Raw genomic sequence first — 18,362 nt, 5'->3', positions numbered from 1 at the left:
TAATTAAGCACAAAACTGGGTGTGTTACCACCCAGCTGCCAGTGATCTGCTCCCCTGCACTGGTATGACCTGTGACACAGAGAAGGACTGAGATTTAATTGATGTGAGAACAAAAAGTGGTGATGGGTGCAGGTGATGGGAGGCGGGGACTTGAGGAACAATGGCAGAGAGGAGTAACAAAGAAAGGAGGGCTCTTAGGAAGGAAATGGATCAAGGGAAAGAAGGATAAAGGTCACAGAACATTAATATCCTAAAGTGCCAAATTATATGTTATACACAGATACATGTAATGAAAGGCTGATGGTTGCTTTGGTGCTTTGAGAGTGGGATTTGAAGTGGGAAAGTGTTGGGTGATCACAATGCTTAATCCTTTCCCCATATACTGTATCTTTTCACCAAATTTTTCAACACACCACTCTCTCCCCACCAGGATTTCAAACACACATGGAACTTTACAGTGAGAAAGGGGGAGTGGCTTGCGGAGCAAATGCCAGTGGAAAAGCAGTTGCACTCTATTTGTTGAGGTGAAATGCCATAAAATGGGCTGGAATGGATTAATCTAATTTCCATTACTTTCAATAGGAAAGTTCGTTTCAGGTTCAGTAAGCTTCAGGTTAAGTACGGACTTCCAGAACCAATTAAGTACTTAACCTGAGGTACCACTGTACATTGATTATTGCCTTCATTTTATGGATCAATGGTCACATTAGACAGTAAAATTTGTGTTAAATTGCTGTTTTAGGGGGTGTTTTCCATCGCCTGGAACGGATTAATCCACTTTCCATTACTTTGAATGGGAAAGTTCGCTTCAGGTTAAGTAGGCTTCAGGTTAAGTACGGACTTCCGGAACCAATTAAGTACTTAACCTGAGGTACCACTGTATTCCATATACAATTAAAATTATTTCTCTCAATATTAAGACAGCATCTTTAGGACTATACTTACAGGTACTCCTGGAACTCCCGGAGGACCTGCTGGTCCGCGGTCTCCCTAAGAAATTAAAAATTAAAATAAAATAAAGAAGGTCTGATTTCAAGGCCAAATCCTTGATCAGGTGCGTGAGAGACTATGGGAGGCAAGAAGGCTTAATGAGTTTCAAGAGTACTAGGCCAAATAATCCCAGTAAACACTCACCCAGTTTGCATGTAACACAAAGCCAAACCACAGCTTAGCATGAACACATGAACATGTGGAATCCCAGAGAGGAGACTGTGGTCACTGGATTCTCATCTCACTTTGGCCATCCTGCTGCCAATCTATGCAGGGTTAAGCCATGGGTTGGATTTGTTTGTCATCCAAACACAGACTCGTAGTTGGCTTGCTCCAGGGTCCAGACAAACCATAAGCTGTTTGTTTGGCTTAGCATTACATGTGACCTGAGACAGATTGTAGCCTCTGATTCCCGCCCCCCATGGAAATACAAATGAAACACACATGCAAACATGCTCAAGGATGTTATGCCTTTTTTGTGTGGAGACTATTAAATTTGATTTAATTAAAACAAAAGCTCAAGGACACCTAGCTCTGTGACCTTTACTTACCCCTTTCTTCTCAAGAGCGGTCAGTGTCAATCACTAATGTATGAAAACATGCAGTGAAAAGAAACAGGTCAGGTTTAATTATTGAAATCCTACCTTTTCTCCAGGAAGTCCTTCTAATCCTGGCAGTCCCATCGGACCTGGTTCTCCCTTGTAAAGAAAAAGAAGATTATTGCTGAAAAGTTCTGCATCCTCAGTAAACAAAGTTAAGCATCCAATTTCAGAGTATTTCACAAGCTGCTAACCACGCTATTTACTTGGAGGTGGCAATTTTTACCGTATTGAGTGTTCCAATGACTTGAGAATAAAAATTGCTCCCAGATTTGGATTGTGCTTATTTCCTGAATAAACATTTCAGTTTTGATTAAAAGTCCTAGTCAGGGATGGATGAATCATTTGATGAGTATGCTTCATCAAGGTCAGCTCTTTAAACCTGATTTCGATCCAATGACAGAAAGCTACTTCTCACAGAGGCTGCAAATCAGTGTTTGGCCAGTACTACTACAGGTAGAGGCTCCAAGGAGTAAATGCTTTCCCATACAAATAATTCCCCGTCAACAAAAAGGGCTCTAGCCTTCTTCTTCTTGTATGGAATATTAATTTATGAAAGCCCTCCCCTGCATCCTGAAAAATGCTTGTTTACCACCTCAGTGAGTGCTAAGCCTCTGAGGGTATATGCTTCCAGCTGGGGAAATGGATAACACATTTATTTTAAGAACTCTGTGAGCACATCCCTCAGTAAAAAGTATGGTTGTTGAAGGCAGGCAGCAACCTTTTGGGACATCCGCATACTTGCCAAGCTCGAAAGTACAGGTGTTGAAAAGGAAAGAAATTCCTACCTCCCAAACAAAGGGAAATTTGAATGAGAACCTTAACTGAATCCTGCAGCTGGGGTAACTAGGGAAGAACCGGCTGAGCTTTCACTGGGAATGGAAAACTCTTAAGTACCTAAGTACTTCTGTCTGTGCATCAGACATCCTTCCTATTTCTTATTTATACCAAATAAGAAGTGCTACATTCTTGCTATGGTTCCAAGCTACAGGTGTAAAATCTAACCTGAGTTGCAACAAGGTTAAGCAGCATTAGGTTAAAAAAAGAGGGGGGGGGAACAAAACAAAAAACACCACAATAAAGAGGATCGTGTACCCACCAGCCCCCAGGTCTATTCAGTTTTCTCACACAGTACCTCTCAACAAGTGGTAACTAAAAATAATAAGTATTGTTTCATTCTGTAAACAAATTTAAGCCTCGCTGTAGTACCAAAAGGAAATAGGTAGCAGAGTTTTAATACTAATATTTTTTTCCCTTCTGAATTAGACAATGAATCTGTAATTAGGCAGGTTGGGGGCGGCAGCGGGAATTAGTGAACACCCATCCTATCAGATATTTAAGATACATTTAAACCAGTTACATACCACTGCTCCGGTGTCACCTTTGGGGCCCTGAAAGACAAAGAAAGATGGCACAAAATATATTATTTATTTATTGCATTACGTTTGTTTGTATCTTTCCTTTCTTCCACGCTGGGACTCGAGGTCCAGAGGCAGTCTCCACCCTAGGCATTGACCAGGTGGAAACCTGAGAATACCTGGAAGGCTATTTCAGCTGACCCTGCTGCTCCAAAACACAAAGGGGAATCATAAAGGAAACCATGTCTATACTAGTAAAATGAATTATCCCTGTTTCCTTATACTGTATCAGGCTTGTTGTTCGAAAGAATGAAAGAAGCATGTGTGTGCAACTTCTGAAATGCAGTTTTAGGCTTCGATCTTGTGCACACCTACATGGGAGCAAGTCCTGTTGAATCCAGTGGGACTTGTTTCTGAGGAGATGTGCATAAGTCTACACTGAGACAATATATTCATATCTGAGACTATAATACTGTAATGCAATACTTACAGGCGCCCCAGGTGGACCAGCGTATGTGGGAACGTTGGCACCCCCCTACAGTGGGAGAAACACCACATTTGAATCCATGCAAAGTGACTATAACCGCAGAATACTAGACCACAGACCATGAAATACCTGTAGTTTATATAGGCTGCTCATGCCATTTCCTTCATTGTACGGCACACCCTGAAAAAGTGAAGAAAAGAAAGTACAACAAACTCTAATCTCTAACGAAGCACAAACACACACACACACACAATTCTAGCTGGTGCATCAACATGAAAACACAGGCTTTCCTATGGAGGTTCAGGCCACAATAAATCAGTTACGCTGCTTCACGTCTCAGGAATCAGTGAGGTACAGCATTTTTCTGCAAAAACATGCTTAGCACCCCCAGCTATTGGCAGTATCATATATTTCACTTACGGGTGGTCCGGGAGGTCCAGGCTTTCCAGGAATACCCTCGTTTCCCTGAAGTGCAATAAAAAAAACCCACCATGAATATCTCTTTTGAACGTATGTAGAAGCAAGTCAAGGGGCGCCGGTGGCGCTGTGGGTTAAACCACAGAGCCTAGGGCTTGCCGATCAGAAGGTCGGCAGTTCGAATCCCATGATGGGGTGAGCTCGCATTGCTCAGTCCCTGCTCCTGCAACGTAGCAGTTCGAAAGCACATCAAAGTGCAAGTAGATAAATAGGTAATGCTCCGGCAGGAAGGTAAACGGCATCTCCATGCGCTGCTCTGGTTCGCCAGAAGCGACTTAGTCATGCTGGCCACATGACCCGGAAGCTGTACGCTGGCTCCCTTGGCCAGTAAAGCGAGATGAGCGTCACAACCCGAGTCGTCTGCGACTGGACCTAACGGCCAGGGGTCCCTTTACCCTTTATAAGCAAGGTAAGCAACAACCATATTTAATAATAAACACCCCCCAAAGGTACTTTCAAACATAGATGTTAGTTGCCTTGGACTTAAAATTCTAGTTTGCGTATGAATCAGAATGCCTGGTGCCTATCTATGCAATGTGAGTCACCACAGCTAAAGGACACAAAATGCCTCCCATTTCTTTCCTTGCATAATTTCATCAGGGACAGAGTTCACAATAACAGCCCTTAGTGAATGCTACAAGAAACTACCTATGACTGCTCCTCAGCAGAACACAGAATTTAGCCGGCAGCTTCTTATAAAGAGTAATAAGACTGGGAAAGGATGAGAATACCCTGTTGAAGATAATATTTTTATTTTTTTTAATATAAAAAATAACCACCATCAATTCATGCTGACCAATTTGTCTTTGGAGCATATCAAAGAAAAACAGGCGGTTCATTGCTGTTGTTTTCCTGCAGCAAGTTGCACTGATGTTGATTTGTCTTTAATACAGAACACATTGCTGTGGATGAGCATTCCGTTGTGCAGCTCAGTTTTCTGTTGCCTTGAACTTCAATTCCTTAAGACAAAGATGAGAACCGCAGGTGGGCTGTGGGAGGTCCCAGGAGTGCTGTTGATGCTGAAATCTTCAGAGAACTCTAAAGTTAAGATTCTCGTAAGCCTATCTGTGTTTTAGAACCCTAAAGGGGGGAGGGGAGTCATGGTGTTGATTTCCTCCCTCAATGCATATGCAGCCACACTCAAATGACTACCTGGCTGAATCTGTGCCTTTAACTAGATGAAATCAGAATACAATATATACAATATATATTTATGTGCAGTGACTGTCTTACTGAAACCTTCACTCTTGGCATTTCAAAAAACCTCAATCTAAACAAAATTAAAGACTGTACTGATATTGTTTTCATTAAACAGCCTACGAGAAAAAAGAAGTTCAGTAAACTAACAACAAAATGGTTCGAGGCGTGTAAATATAATATGTAAAGGGATAACATACCTTTTCACCTTTTGTCCCTGGTGAGCCTGGGTGTCCAGGTCTACCGACAGCCCCCTGAAAAACATTTATTTACATTTTATATTCATTTATTTCATAAAATGTATACACTGCTTGATTGTAAAATACCTCAAATCCATTGACAAAAAGATAAAACAACGGAATCAATGAAAATTCACAACATGCAAAAGTTTAAATACTAAAACAGGTTTAAATGATCTCAAATTTCTAAACAAGAATGTTTTCAGCAGGTGCCAAAAAGAGTCCAGTGAAGGTGACTGCTTGATCTCAATAGGCAGGGATAGATAAAATGAGTCATACGTGTGTGTGTGTGTGTGTGAAAATACTGTTTTAGTCAGATTCTGCAAGTTGTACTTTGTGAAGGTCATTTTAAATAGTTTCACTTTTTTTTTGCCCAAGATTATACTTCTGATACAATTACCGCCACTGCCGGCCTCCTGCCACTTGCGCTTCCTGCCGATCCGGGCCCTCGCTGCCTCCGCCGCTGCCGGCCTCCCGTGCTTCCTGCTGATCCGGCCATAGGGCCGGATCGGGCACTCGCTGCCGCCTCCTCCTCCTCCGGCCTCCCGCTGCCCGCGCTTCCTGCCCTATGGCCGGATCGGGCACTCACTGCCTCCACCGGTCAGCCGGCCTCCTTTAGCCCCGCGCTTGCTGCCCCTCGTGGGCCTCCTGCCTGCCTTTAAAGTGCCTTTTTTAAAGGCCCCGGAACGAATTAATCCATTTCCAATGCATTCCTATGGGAAACATCGTTTCTACTTACGAATGTTTCTACATACGAATGTGCATTCGGAACGGATTAAATTCGTAAGTAGAGGTTCCACTGTATAGTGGGTGAAAGCTATGCTTCTGATTACACCCTCTGCCCTGCAGTAAGCTATCTACAACCATTTGATATTGATCCCTTTGGAAACTATGTTGATGCTCGAATGACAACTCCAGTGTTGAAATGTTGTTCATTACAGTTGCTAAATGAAGAACAGGGGTTTGTATCCAGTGCAGCTGAAATGCAACGGTGCTCATGCAAAGGGATTATTTCTCCTCCAACACCAGAGCAGCATCTCAAAGCCCAACCTGTGGATCAAGGCACAGCACTCATGAAATCTGCCTCCACCCAATTTTTCCCACCCCGCTGCAGCCTCCTATCCCACATCTCAGGCTCCCTTCAGGGCTTTAAAGGTTTTTTTGAGGCCTGCACTAGGGAGAATCTCTGGGAATTCATCTTACTCAAGCATCATTGTGCTGGTTTGAATACAACCCAATGAAGGAAAGGAAAGTGATAACAATTACAACCAGCCTGTATAATGCATGACTCACCAAGCTAAACGGGGCCCATCAGCTATGAATTGTAGCCTGCCAAGTGACTGACAGCCCTATCTTTATTTTCTGAAACAGGAAGCCTATATAGGAGGTTTTTCAATCCCTTGGTGATCCACAATACCTAAGTGGCATAGTGCATCACAAGCTACTGAGGTCCAATCTGGATAACTGCATCTCTCTTATGTCTTTACCCTCCTCTTCTCACCCATTCAAGAGCAAAAGAGAGAGGCAGGGAGATGGAGAAAGTTCATATTTAGATGGTTGTTGCAGTCGAACATTTCTTACAGATACAACCATAAACTATTCCTGATATAAGAACAATGGATTGAACGAACACAGCTCACCATATCTGGACAAAACAACATGCTGAAGCTTCTAATCTCTACCCCTCATGAACGAAGGACAGAAAAGGAGGAGGAGGAAGAGCAGGAGATACTGCAGGAATCACTCGTGCTCACAACAAACCACAGTTTCTTGTTACATTTCAAACAGGCCGATCATTCGACTTATTTCACATATTCAATCCATATATTTACAATAAATATAATGGGATGGGGTGGGGTGTGGGATCAATTCATAAAGCAGGGATTCTTCACAACATAATGTTAAGTTTAAACATGTGAGTTTTCAGGAAAGCATTGTTTTATAGTTGTTGTTGTTGTTGTTTAGTCGTTTAGTCGTGTCCGACTCTTCGTGACCCCATGGACCATAGCACGCCAGGCACTCCTGTCTTGCACTGCCTCCCGCAGTTTGGTCAAACTCATGTTCGTAGCTTCGAGAACACTGTCCAACCATCTCGTCCTCTGTCGTCCCCTTCTCCTAGTGCTCTCAATCTTTCCCAACATCAGGGTCTTTTCCAAGGATTCTTCTCTTCTCATGAGGTGGCCAAAGTATTGGAGCCTCAGCTTCACAATCTGTCCTTCCAGGGAGCATTCAGGGCTGATTTCCTTAAGAATGGATAGGTTTGATCTTCTTGCAGTCCATGGGACTCTCAAGAGTCTCCTCCAGCACCATAATTCAAAAGCATCAATTCTTCGGCGATCAGCCTTCTTTATGGTCCAGCTCTCACTTCCATACATCACTACTGGGAAAACCATAGCTTTAACTATACGGACCTTTGTCGGCAAGGTGATGTCTCTGCTTTTTAAGATGCTGTCTAGGTTTGTCATTGCTTTTCTCCCAAGAAGCAGGCGTCTTTTAATTTCGTGACTGCTGTCACCATGTGCAGTGATCAAGGAGCCCAAGAAAGTAAAATCTCTCACTGCCTCCATTTCTTCCCCTTCTATTTGCCAGGAGGTGATGGGACCAGTGGCCATGATCTTGGTTTTTTTGATGTTGAGCTTCAGACCATATTTTGCGCTCTCCTCTTTCACCCTCATTAAAAGGTTCTTTAATTCCTCCTCGCTTTCTGCCATCAAGGTTGTGTCATCTGCATATCTGAGGTTGTTGATATTTCTTCCGGCAATCTTAATTCCGGCTTGGGATTCATCTAGTCCAGCCTTTCGCATGATGAATTCTGCATATAAGTTAAATAAGCAGGGAGACAATATACAACCTTGTCGTACTCCTTTCCCAATTTTGAACCAATCAGTTGTTCCATATCCAGTTCTAACTGTAGCTTCTTGTCCCACATAGAGATTTCTCAGGAGACAGATGAGGTGATCAGGCACTCCCATTTCTTTAAGAACTTGCCAAAGTTTGCTGTGGTCGACACAGTCAAAGGCTTTTGCATAGTCAATGAAGCAGAAGTAGACGTTTTTCTGGAACTCTCTAGCTTTCTCCATAATCCAGCGCATGTTTGCTATTTGGTCTCTGGTTCCTCTGCCCTTTCGAAATCCAGCTTGCACTTCTGGGAGTTCTCGGTCCACATACTGCCTAAGCCTGCCTTGTGGAATTTTAAGCATAACCTTGCTAGCGTGTGAAATGAGCGCAATTGTGCAGTAGTTGGAGCATTCTTTGGCACTGCCCTTCTTTGGAATTGGGATGTAGACTGATCTTCTCCAATCCTCTGGCCATTGCTGAGTTTTCCAAACTTGCTGGCATATTGGGTGTAGCACCTTAACAGCACCATCTTTTAAAATTTTAAATAGTTCAGCTGGAATATCATCACTTCCACTGGCCTTGTTATTAGCAGTGCTTTCTAAGGCCCATTTGACTTCACTCTCCAAGATGTCTGGCTCAAGGTCAGCAACCACACTACCTGGGGTGTACGAGACCTCCATATCTTTCTGGTATAATTCCTCTGTGTATTCCTGCCACCTCTTCTTGATGTCTTCTGCTTCTGTTAGGTCCTTACAACTTTTGTCCTTGATTATGGTAATCTTTGTATGAAATGTTCCTTTCATATCTCCAATTTTCTTGAACAGATCTCTGGTTTTCCCCATTCTATTGTTTTCCTCTATTTCTTTGCATTGCTCATTTAAGAAGACCCTCTTGTCTCTCCTTGCTGTTTTTTGGAAATCTGCATTCAGTTTCCTGTATCTTTCCCTATCTCCCTTACATTTTGCTTGCCTTCTCTCATCTGCTATTTGTAAGGCCTCGTTGGACAGCCATTTTGCTTTCTTGCATTTCCTTTTCCTTGGGATGGTTTTCGTTGCTGCCTCCTGTATAATGTTACGAGCCTCCATCCATAGTTCTTCAGGCACTCTGTCCACCAAATCTAAATCCTTAAACCTGTTCCTCACTTCCACTGTGTATTCATAAGGGATTTGATTCAGATTGTATCTTACCGGCCCAGTGGTTTTTCCTACTTTCTTCAGTTTAAGCTGGAATTTTGCTATAAGAAGCTGATGATCTGAGTTACAGTCAGCTCCAGGTCTTGTTTTTGCTGACTGTATAGAGCTTCTCCATCTTTGGCTGCAGAGAATATAATCAATCTGATTTCGATGCTGCCCATTTGGTGATACAGTATCCATGTGTAGAGTCGTCTCTTGTGTTGTTGGAAGAGAGTGTTTGTGATGACCAGCTTGTTCTCTTGACAGAACTCTATTAGCCTTTGCCCTGCTTCATTTTGAACTCCAAGGCCAAACTTGCCAGTTGTTCCTTTTATCTCTTGATTCCCTACTTTAGCATTCCAATCCCCTGTAATGAGAAGAACATCCTTCTTTGGTGTCATTTCTAGAAGGTGTTGTAGGTCTTCATAAAATTGGTCAATTTCACTTTCTTCAGCACCGGTAGTTGGTGCATAAACTTGGATTACCGTGATGTTAAAAGGTCTGCCTTGGATTCGTATCGAGATCATTCTGTCATTTTTGAGATTGCATCCCATTACAGCTTTTGCCACTCTTTTGTTGACTATGAGGGCCACTCCATTTCTACTACAGGATTCTTGCCCACAGTAGTAGATATGATAGTCACCCGAACTGAATTCGCCCATTCCCTTCCATTTTAGTTCACTGATGCCCAGGATGTCGATATTTATTCTTGTCATCTCATTTTTGACCACATCCAGCTTACCTCCATTCATGGTTCTTACATTCCAGGTTCCTATGCAATATTTTTCTTTACAGCATCGGACTTTCCTTTCGCTTCCAGGCATATCCGCAACTGAGCGTCCTTTCGGCTTTGGCCCAGCCGCTTCATCAGCTCTGAATCTACTTGTACTTGTCCTCCGCTCTTCCTCAGTAGCATGTTGGACGCCTTCCGACCTGAGGGGCTCATCTTCCAGCGTCATAACTTTTATATGCCTGTTGTCTTTGTCCATGGAGTTTTCTTGGCAGGGATACTGGAGTGGCTTGCCAGTTCCTTCTCCAGGTGGATCACGTTTAGTCAAAACTCTCCACTATGACCTGTCCATCTTGGGTGGCCCTGCATGGCATAGCTCATAGCTTCTCTGAGTTATTCAAGCCCCTTCGCCACGACAAGGCATTGATCCATGTTTTATGGTTACTGTTGTACAAAACCCATTAGGTCTGCTGAAGACAAAATTGCGGCCTTAATCAGAAAAAGAAGCAGGTTTGGGGAGGAATAGCAACAAAAATCAGCCTGAATATCACTTACGGTATCAACTATTTCTATGGGACTAGAAACTCACATAAGGTTACCTGTCTTCTTAAATGCTAAGACATTCTGCGCAAACAAATGTCTTAATTTAGTGGAGGTCATGCATAAAAATTGTATTTATGCATATCTACTTGTCCCAGACTATGAATGGAAATGCACATTTGAATGCACAGCCAATTTGGAAACAACACAGTGCGGGCAGAGGATACCAGTGTTCTGATGTGTATCCAGTTTATGTCTGTGTTTCTAATCCAGCAAATGATATGCATGGAAGTCTGCTTTCACATGAGGATCTCCTCATCTGCTATGGAGTATAAGAGTTTAAATTGGATTAACAAGCTCTCTAATGCTTTTAGCCCAGCTCTGGTTTATATAACTAAGAAATACTGGCCCTGGGTTCTTCCACCAAGCACTCTTGCTACACAACAGTCTTGCTACACTGACTGTAGTTACTTTTAGGTGGTATTCGGGTTGCCGAATTAAAGTTGTGCAGCCAATCTGTCCACCCCTCACCTTCTGCAACCCCCCTGACTTTTGAGATGAGGAAAGTGCATTGGGACTCAATAAATAGCCTATGTTGCCTATTCTCCCCCACAAGGGTTGTGCAAATAAATCAGGATGGATGCTCAATAAACAGGTCATCGGGAAGTGTCCTTTCACTCAATTTAGAACAATCCCTCCCTGTTAAAGCCTGATCAACAGGTATAGCAATGCTGTGCTCAATGAGTTCATTGATAAGGATGGCACACAGACTTACTGAAGGTCCAGAAGGTCCTGCTACACCAGGAAGTCCTGGAATACCTTGAAGACCCTGAAATGAATAAAAAGAAAAGATGATACACATACATATTTCCATATTTGTGAAAATATGGAACCACTGGCCTTTTTTTCTATAATATGTACATCCTTGCAAATAGCATTCTTGTTGTTAAACAGCATATTCTATTTAATTCACTGGGATTATTTGGAATAGTTGACAGTGCTATCCTGCACATGTCTACTCAAACGCCATTGATTTCACTGGGATATTCTCCCAGGCAAGTGTGTTTCAGATTACAGTCTAAATCTGTACTGTATAGCAGGGAGAGCTTTCTTTTTATACAAAATACAAGGATCGTGCCACCGCATCACAAGTCTCCTCTCCATTTCTCATTTAATTGTTTTCATTTTGAAGGCTCTTCTTTTAAATGCTGATAATGTTGGCGTTATTGTGATTTATTAAGTCACACAATAAATACATTTGATTAGTCTTCCATTTGCTTAGATTGTTGTTGTTTTCCCTTTTCTGGACATCAACAGCTTCCCCACCCGCCAATAATGGATGGTAGTTGAAGTATCTCTCTGTTACCTAAGGTATGTAAATAGAGTATTGATTTCTTTTGACATTAGTGCTTTTTTAATAAAGAAGAAAGTAATAAAGTATGGATCTGGGGCACAACATGTAATCACCTAGTATCTATTTCTTTTTGACTCAGTGAACAGGGATTTTTGTTTTATGTTTTGGAAATTTATTTATTTAAGAATATTTCTATCCTATTTTATAGCCTCACAAGAGGCTCTCAGAGCAGTTTACTCAACTATCTACTAGTATGGCACATTTATTAGCATGGATTTAAACAGCAACACATGTGACTTCATCACAGAGGGTGATAACTAAACTGTCCCATACAACTTTTACACTTTGCTTCACAAACAATAGGAAGTGTCAAGACAGACAGACTAGTTTGACAGTGTTTCCCTCTTCTGAGGAAACCTTTGGAATTTTAGTTCTATGAGGTGCGGCTGGGGGTCTGCAACAAAGAATACAGTTGTACCTTGTAAGTTGAACAGAATGTGTTCCGGAAGTCCGTTTGACTTCCAAAGCATTTGAAAACCAAAGTGTGGCTTCTGATCCAATCGGAAACTGCGGAGGTCCCGTTGGACATTTGGGTTCCAAAGAATATTTGCAAACCAGAACACTCACTTCCGGCTTTCGGGAGCCAAAACGTCCAAGTACCAAGATGTTCAGCATCCAAGGTATGACTGTACTCAAACAACAATTCACAATATTCTTTGGGGGAAGGCTGGACGTTTCATGTGGTATATATTAACCACATATCAACATGTTGTGATTTTATTGTTCCCTTTATCCTGTTCACCACCATGATAGTCCCCCCCCCCCCAATGTGGTATATTCTTGCAAATAGATAATGAAATCAATTTAAGCATGTAATGCAATTATGCCCTGTATGCAGGATGGATTATTTCTGCAGGACGCTTTTTAGGAGCGGTATCCAATGAAGTCCGGTTGTTAACCAGATGGTTGGTGGTTCGAACCTACCCAGGGATGGCTGTGGGCAAGATTCCTGCATTGCAGGGGGTAGGACCAGATGACCCTCAGAGTACTTTCCAACTCTTTGATTCTAAGATTCCTTTCTATGAACTTATGTTTGTGCAATGGAACCTCCCCTCTTTTCCCTCTCCTCACACACCACCTAGGGAGCAGATTTGGGAAGGGTGTGGGGAGAGAAGAGAGAGAGGGGGGAAGTTCTGTTGTGCAAATGGAAATCCGTTCACTAACAAAACTATTTTGTTGTAAAGCAACCTTTGCCTATACAGTATATGTACTCATACTTTGCATGTCTGCGACAGGGATGGGGAACCTGTGGACCTCCAAATGTTCCTAGGCTACAAATCCCATCCACCCTGACCACTGGCTGAGGAGCATTTGTTTGGAGCTCGTACATGGTTCCCACATGCTGTGTTTGTGCATGGCAGTAAAAAGAAAAGCATAAGCTATGTGTGCGCCACCAGATTTTGGCACACCGGCTAACATTCTGTTTCAGCAACAACAAAGCATAAAAACTAGTGCAAACCCATACCAATTGCTCTAACGTAAAAATGACATATTTTATTATCCTGGATGAGAATAAGCCCCAAAACAAGAACAAAAGGCTAAGAGAAAGAAAGAGAAATAAGGCAAAAATAGGTTTAGAGACAGACTACAATATATGCTGCATTTTAGGAGATCTCTCACCTGTTAAAAAGAAACTGACAGTGAAGTTTGTCCAAAGTTCTGTGAAACCCAATACATGACAACATTGGCTTGATGCACAACCTCACTTTGTTGCTCCTGAAACTGTACCTTTCAGACCCACTAATAAAATCACTCTTGGCAGTGTAATCTCCTGAAAGTAGCATTAATTTACCCACTTACAGTGCACTAAACTAGAGCTACTGCTAAAATGTAAGAGCCACTGAAAAGTGCTGGATCACCTAAGGAGCTGATGAACTGCACAGCAGTAGGACTTTAGCTTAGTAACTGAACGAATCAGTATGGCACCCCACTGAACCAATAAAAAGTTTTGCCCAGAATGAACTTGCTCTGGAGTCTCTTAAAAGACTATTAGCCAATTATAAACTGGCCTTTTTATTATTGCTTGCTCAGTTGTCTCTTGGTTCTCAGCAGTAAGGTATTGTTAAGAGTTGCTTGAAGTCAGGTCTCTGGAATTACCTGCTGCATTTGCTGTGCAGAAAGGATCCAACAAGCCACACCATAACAAAGCTGTGCCCCTTTCTGTAGCTGGCCTATTTGTCCTTAAAACACAGAGCCATTGTCAAATCTGCCTCTAATAGTACCAAGGTATAGCTGCCAAGTCTCCCGTATTCCCCGGGAAACCCCCGTTTTTCCAGCCGTTTCCCGCTGGCAGCCCGGATTTTTAAAAAACCCCGTAAATCCCCCGGATTCTTAACGGCCCGGGGAGGCGCCTTCTGCGCATGTCTGGAGTTTCTGGACATGTGCAGAAGTGATTTCTGGCGCTGCGGCCATTTTGGAAATGGGCAGAGCATGCGTAGAAGCGACTTCCAGTGCTGCTCTGCCCAGTTCCAAAATGGCAGCAGCGCAACTTCCGGCGCCAAGGCCATTTTGGAAATGGGCAGAGCACGCATAGAAGCAACTTCCGGTGTCGCTCTGCCCAGTCCCAAAATGGCCGCAGCGCGACTTCCGGTTCCGTGCAGCTGCCAATCCCGGAATTTTCAGTCTGGAAGTTGGCACCTATGTACCAAGGTCATATTTATACATGCAGCAGTACAAGGAAATCTGTTTCTCACATCCGAATGCATCCAGCTCATTGGCTAAACACCACCCGTTAATGCTCATGTATTCAGTGAGCAGCACAGAAACTTGACACAGGCAAAAGATGAGGATATTTAATGAAACCTACAAGCCCTATGCTCTGACTCCAACCAAATTAAATGAAAGCACACCCCTGCCTAACCTTCGCAAAACAGTAGCAGGTAGTGGCCACCACAAAACACACAGGGGCCTCTTCTGGTCCCCACCTTCTTGCCCTGGCATTTTCTGCAGTGCTCACCATAGACATTGTACACAGTAGGCTAACAGTGCAAACCCTGAATAACCATGATTCATAGCCTCACAGAGGGATTTTTCTGATGTTGATTGTTCATTGGTGGTGAGCATTGCTGGGGCAAGTGTTGCCATCCAGGGGGAGGTGCTGACCAGATGCGTTCTCAGAAGCCCCTTCAATGGTTTGTCGCCCATGGGTATTGGACACCTTAGCAGGGCTCTTCACACCTGAGTAATGGAAACACAATTACGATTGCAACAGAATGAGTTTTTACCTCATCACCTTTTTCTCCAGGCAGCCCAGGAAATCCACGTTCACCTTTGTTTCCCTAGAAACCAAGAGCTGGATGTCATTGCAGGGTCTGGTTATAAAAACAACCTTATCCAACAAACCCCCCCTCAAGGCATTTGGAAACAAAGGAACAAAGCTGAGATGGTATTGCATGCCCTGGTCCTGGTATCAGCATGACTTGATCTCACTGAGAAATTTAGCCATAGATGTAAGGCTGATATACAGTCTGACCTAGAAGTAAGTCACCTATGACAAACTTAGTTGGTCTCTAAGGTGCTACTGGAAGGAATTTTTTTATTTTTTGTTTGAACTCAAAAAGACTTACTTTTGAGTACACTTCCATAAGACTGCGCTGTTAGTACCGAATAATAGAGTAACAAGAAGTCAAAAATTTTACATGGATGAATGAAGTAGATGAGCTTGTAAAATTATTTACCTAGATATGATAGTTTCATACATTGTTATTCCTGCATCCAGTGCTTCTTTTATAGAAAAAGGTGCTGCTAGTACCATGAAGTTTTTACAGTAGTGTAGCACTTTTTAACCAAAAAAAGGAGAGGTGCTGGTACTCACTGTAACAACTTCATGGTAAGTGCCGCACTTTTTAACAACAAAAAGAAGTGCCGGTATTGCGTATTCTTGAGTAGCCCCTGAAAAAAAATGAATGCATCACTAATAATACCTAATAAAACAACAATTATGGAATATCCATTCAGACAGAATGAAAAGGTTTAAGACTGTCCAACTTCACATAATTATGGGCTCAAACTCTGGAGCCTGAGTATATGCTAATGAGACAATAATTAGCATGAGTATGTATGCTACTGGGACATGGACGATGCTGTGGCCTAAACCACTGAGCCTAGGGCTTGCTGATCAGAAGGTCAGCGGTTCGAATCCCTGCAATGGGGTGAGTTCCCGTTGTTCAGTCCCAGCTCCTGCCAACCTAGCAGTTCGGAAGCACGTCAAAGTGCAAGTAGATAAATAGGTACCGCTCCGGCAGGAAGGTGAACGGCGTTTCTGTGCGCTGCTCTGGTTTCGCCAGAAGCGGCTTTGTCATGCTGGCCACACGACCCAGAAAAACTGTCTGCGGACAAACGTCAGCTCCCTCGGCCAGGAAAGCAAGATGAACGCCGCAACCCCAGAGTCGTTCGCGACTGGACTTAACTGTCAAGGGTCCTTTACCTTTTTTATGTATGCTACTGCAATATTAGAGTTCTTTAGTGATGCTGAGGCATTGCTTTTCTGTAATCACCCAAAAGCAGAATTCAACTAGTGTTTCCACATGCCATTTTACATAGGGTTATGCTATATCATCTGGCAAAACCCATTCCAATGGCCAATATCCTTCTATAAGACTTATTCTACAAACATAATTAAGTCCTGTTCAGTATAAGTCAGCTGCAACTGTATAATTGATGGAAGCTTCCTCCTTTTGGCTTGAGTCCCTTAGATACTTCCAGTTCAATGGGACACGGTGTTAGTGAATTATCTTATCATTGTCCCTTAGCCAGGCAGCTCCAGTTTTGTGTGTGCAGAGGGCACTTTAATTACTGTTTGGCAAACAAGTACAGCCAAAGAACTGCTCATTATTATTTAAAACAACAACAGCAACCTGCAATTGCAATATTGCAAAATAGAGCACATGGAAATAAAATGTAAAAAAAAAAAAAAATGCGAATAAGCAACCATGCTCAGCATCTTCATTAGCCAGAAAGGTACACAGAGTTCTTGCTTCAGGAACTCACCTTGGGCCCTTCTCTACCTGGGATTCCTGGGGGACCTCTTGGACCAGGATCACCCTAATGAAAACGAAAATGGTGGGCAATATTTTTAGAAAAGTAGTAATGCATCTTGTCACAAAGGCAGCCATCACTTTTAACTCCATGGCCATCCCTGCCAAAAGAGACAGCCATTCTCCTTTTCCTCTCTCAGCCTAGCCTACCCCACATGGTTGTTGTGGGAATTAAATGAGGAGAGGGATAATCATGTATATACCACCTTGATATCCCTGGAGGAAAAGGTGAGATACGAATGCAATAAAAATATATATGCTGGATTTCAACACGGAAAACAGTTTGCCTTGTCAGCACTGTGATCTCCTTCAGTGGTCCATGAAAATGTGCTAATTACAGATATGCTAAGAGTGTGCATTCAGGGTTTCTGATTTTTGACATCAGGTGGTAAACCAAAAGAGCAGAGCAGAAACATAAAAATTAGGCTCTATAGGCAAAAGTAGATTGGCATCGATACTGCAAAACTGATTGCCTCTGTGGTTTTGCCAACTATTGGCAGAGAGCAGGGAACCAGAATACGCAATTACCTTTAATAAAGCACCCATATCTCCAAGAAGAGGAAGAGCCACCTGAAAGCAAACGGACAGATCAGGGAGGGAGTAGAGCACCCTTGCAAAGCATCCTACATGACTATATGCATTGTCCATATTCAATAATAAAGGAGAGCGATGCAGCTCTCCAAAGAAACAGATAGGCATACCATAGGAAATACTGGCAGGAAATACTACAAAAAGAAAAAAGAAAGTCTAGGGTGCAAATAAATTAAATAAATTGCAGCTGTAAATTCAAAATTCCCAAGTGAAATATCCAAAGCTCAAAATACAGCCAACAACAGATCTAGCCTAGAACTGAATTGCACCAGGAAAGCGTAAAACTCATTGTTGACCTTCTCTCCACCATCAGAAGCATTGTAGTTCCATATGTAGTACAATCAAGAGTTCTCAAAAGAGATGGCTAGGAAGGCCATTATAAGGGCCATCTGAACTTAATTTAGACCTTTCAAATGCAAGTATAAGTGTTTTTAACAGGCAACAACAGTTCAAGTATTCATCAGACTTAGGTGTGGGCAACCTTTTGTCTTCCAGACATTGCTGAACTACAACTCCCACACTGCTGAACTATATACTTTTTGAACTACATGTTCCATTACCCCTGGCCATGCTTGCTGGGGCTGACTGGAGTTGTAATTCAGCAACAACTGTAGGGCCAAAGGTTCCCCACATCTAATCAAACAAAATCCTAAGTGATCGAAACTGTGAATCTATTTATAATTAATTCAACACG

General features: G+C 42.6%; 1 protein-coding gene across 1 annotated transcript in view; it reads right to left on the bottom strand.

Annotated features, from left to right (window-relative positions):
• The window catches only part of COL19A1 (collagen type XIX alpha 1 chain), a 181,093-nt gene that overhangs the window by 18,943 nt on the left and 143,788 nt on the right, over window positions 1–18,362 (bottom strand). Inside the window, exons 29-39 of the mRNA XM_035109681.2 lie at window positions 17,606–17,647; window positions 17,031–17,084; window positions 15,266–15,319; window positions 11,403–11,456; window positions 5,309–5,362; window positions 3,855–3,899; window positions 3,564–3,614; window positions 3,438–3,482; window positions 2,954–2,980; window positions 1,635–1,688; window positions 946–990 (exon numbers count right to left, since the gene is read on the bottom strand). Of these exons, the coding sequence (XP_034965572.2) occupies window positions 946–990; window positions 1,635–1,688; window positions 2,954–2,980; window positions 3,438–3,482; window positions 3,564–3,614; window positions 3,855–3,899; window positions 5,309–5,362; window positions 11,403–11,456; window positions 15,266–15,319; window positions 17,031–17,084; window positions 17,606–17,647 (525 nt within the window). The remainder of the gene's footprint in view (window positions 1–945; window positions 991–1,634; window positions 1,689–2,953; window positions 2,981–3,437; window positions 3,483–3,563; window positions 3,615–3,854; window positions 3,900–5,308; window positions 5,363–11,402; window positions 11,457–15,265; window positions 15,320–17,030; window positions 17,085–17,605; window positions 17,648–18,362) is intronic.

This window comes from Zootoca vivipara, chromosome 3, assembly GCF_963506605.1.
Source record: "Zootoca vivipara chromosome 3, rZooViv1.1, whole genome shotgun sequence".
NCBI classification, from domain to species: Eukaryota; Metazoa; Chordata; class Lepidosauria; order Squamata; family Lacertidae; genus Zootoca; species Zootoca vivipara.
Note: the sequence above shows the minus strand (reverse complement) of the source record. Positions and strands in the feature narration are given on the sequence as shown.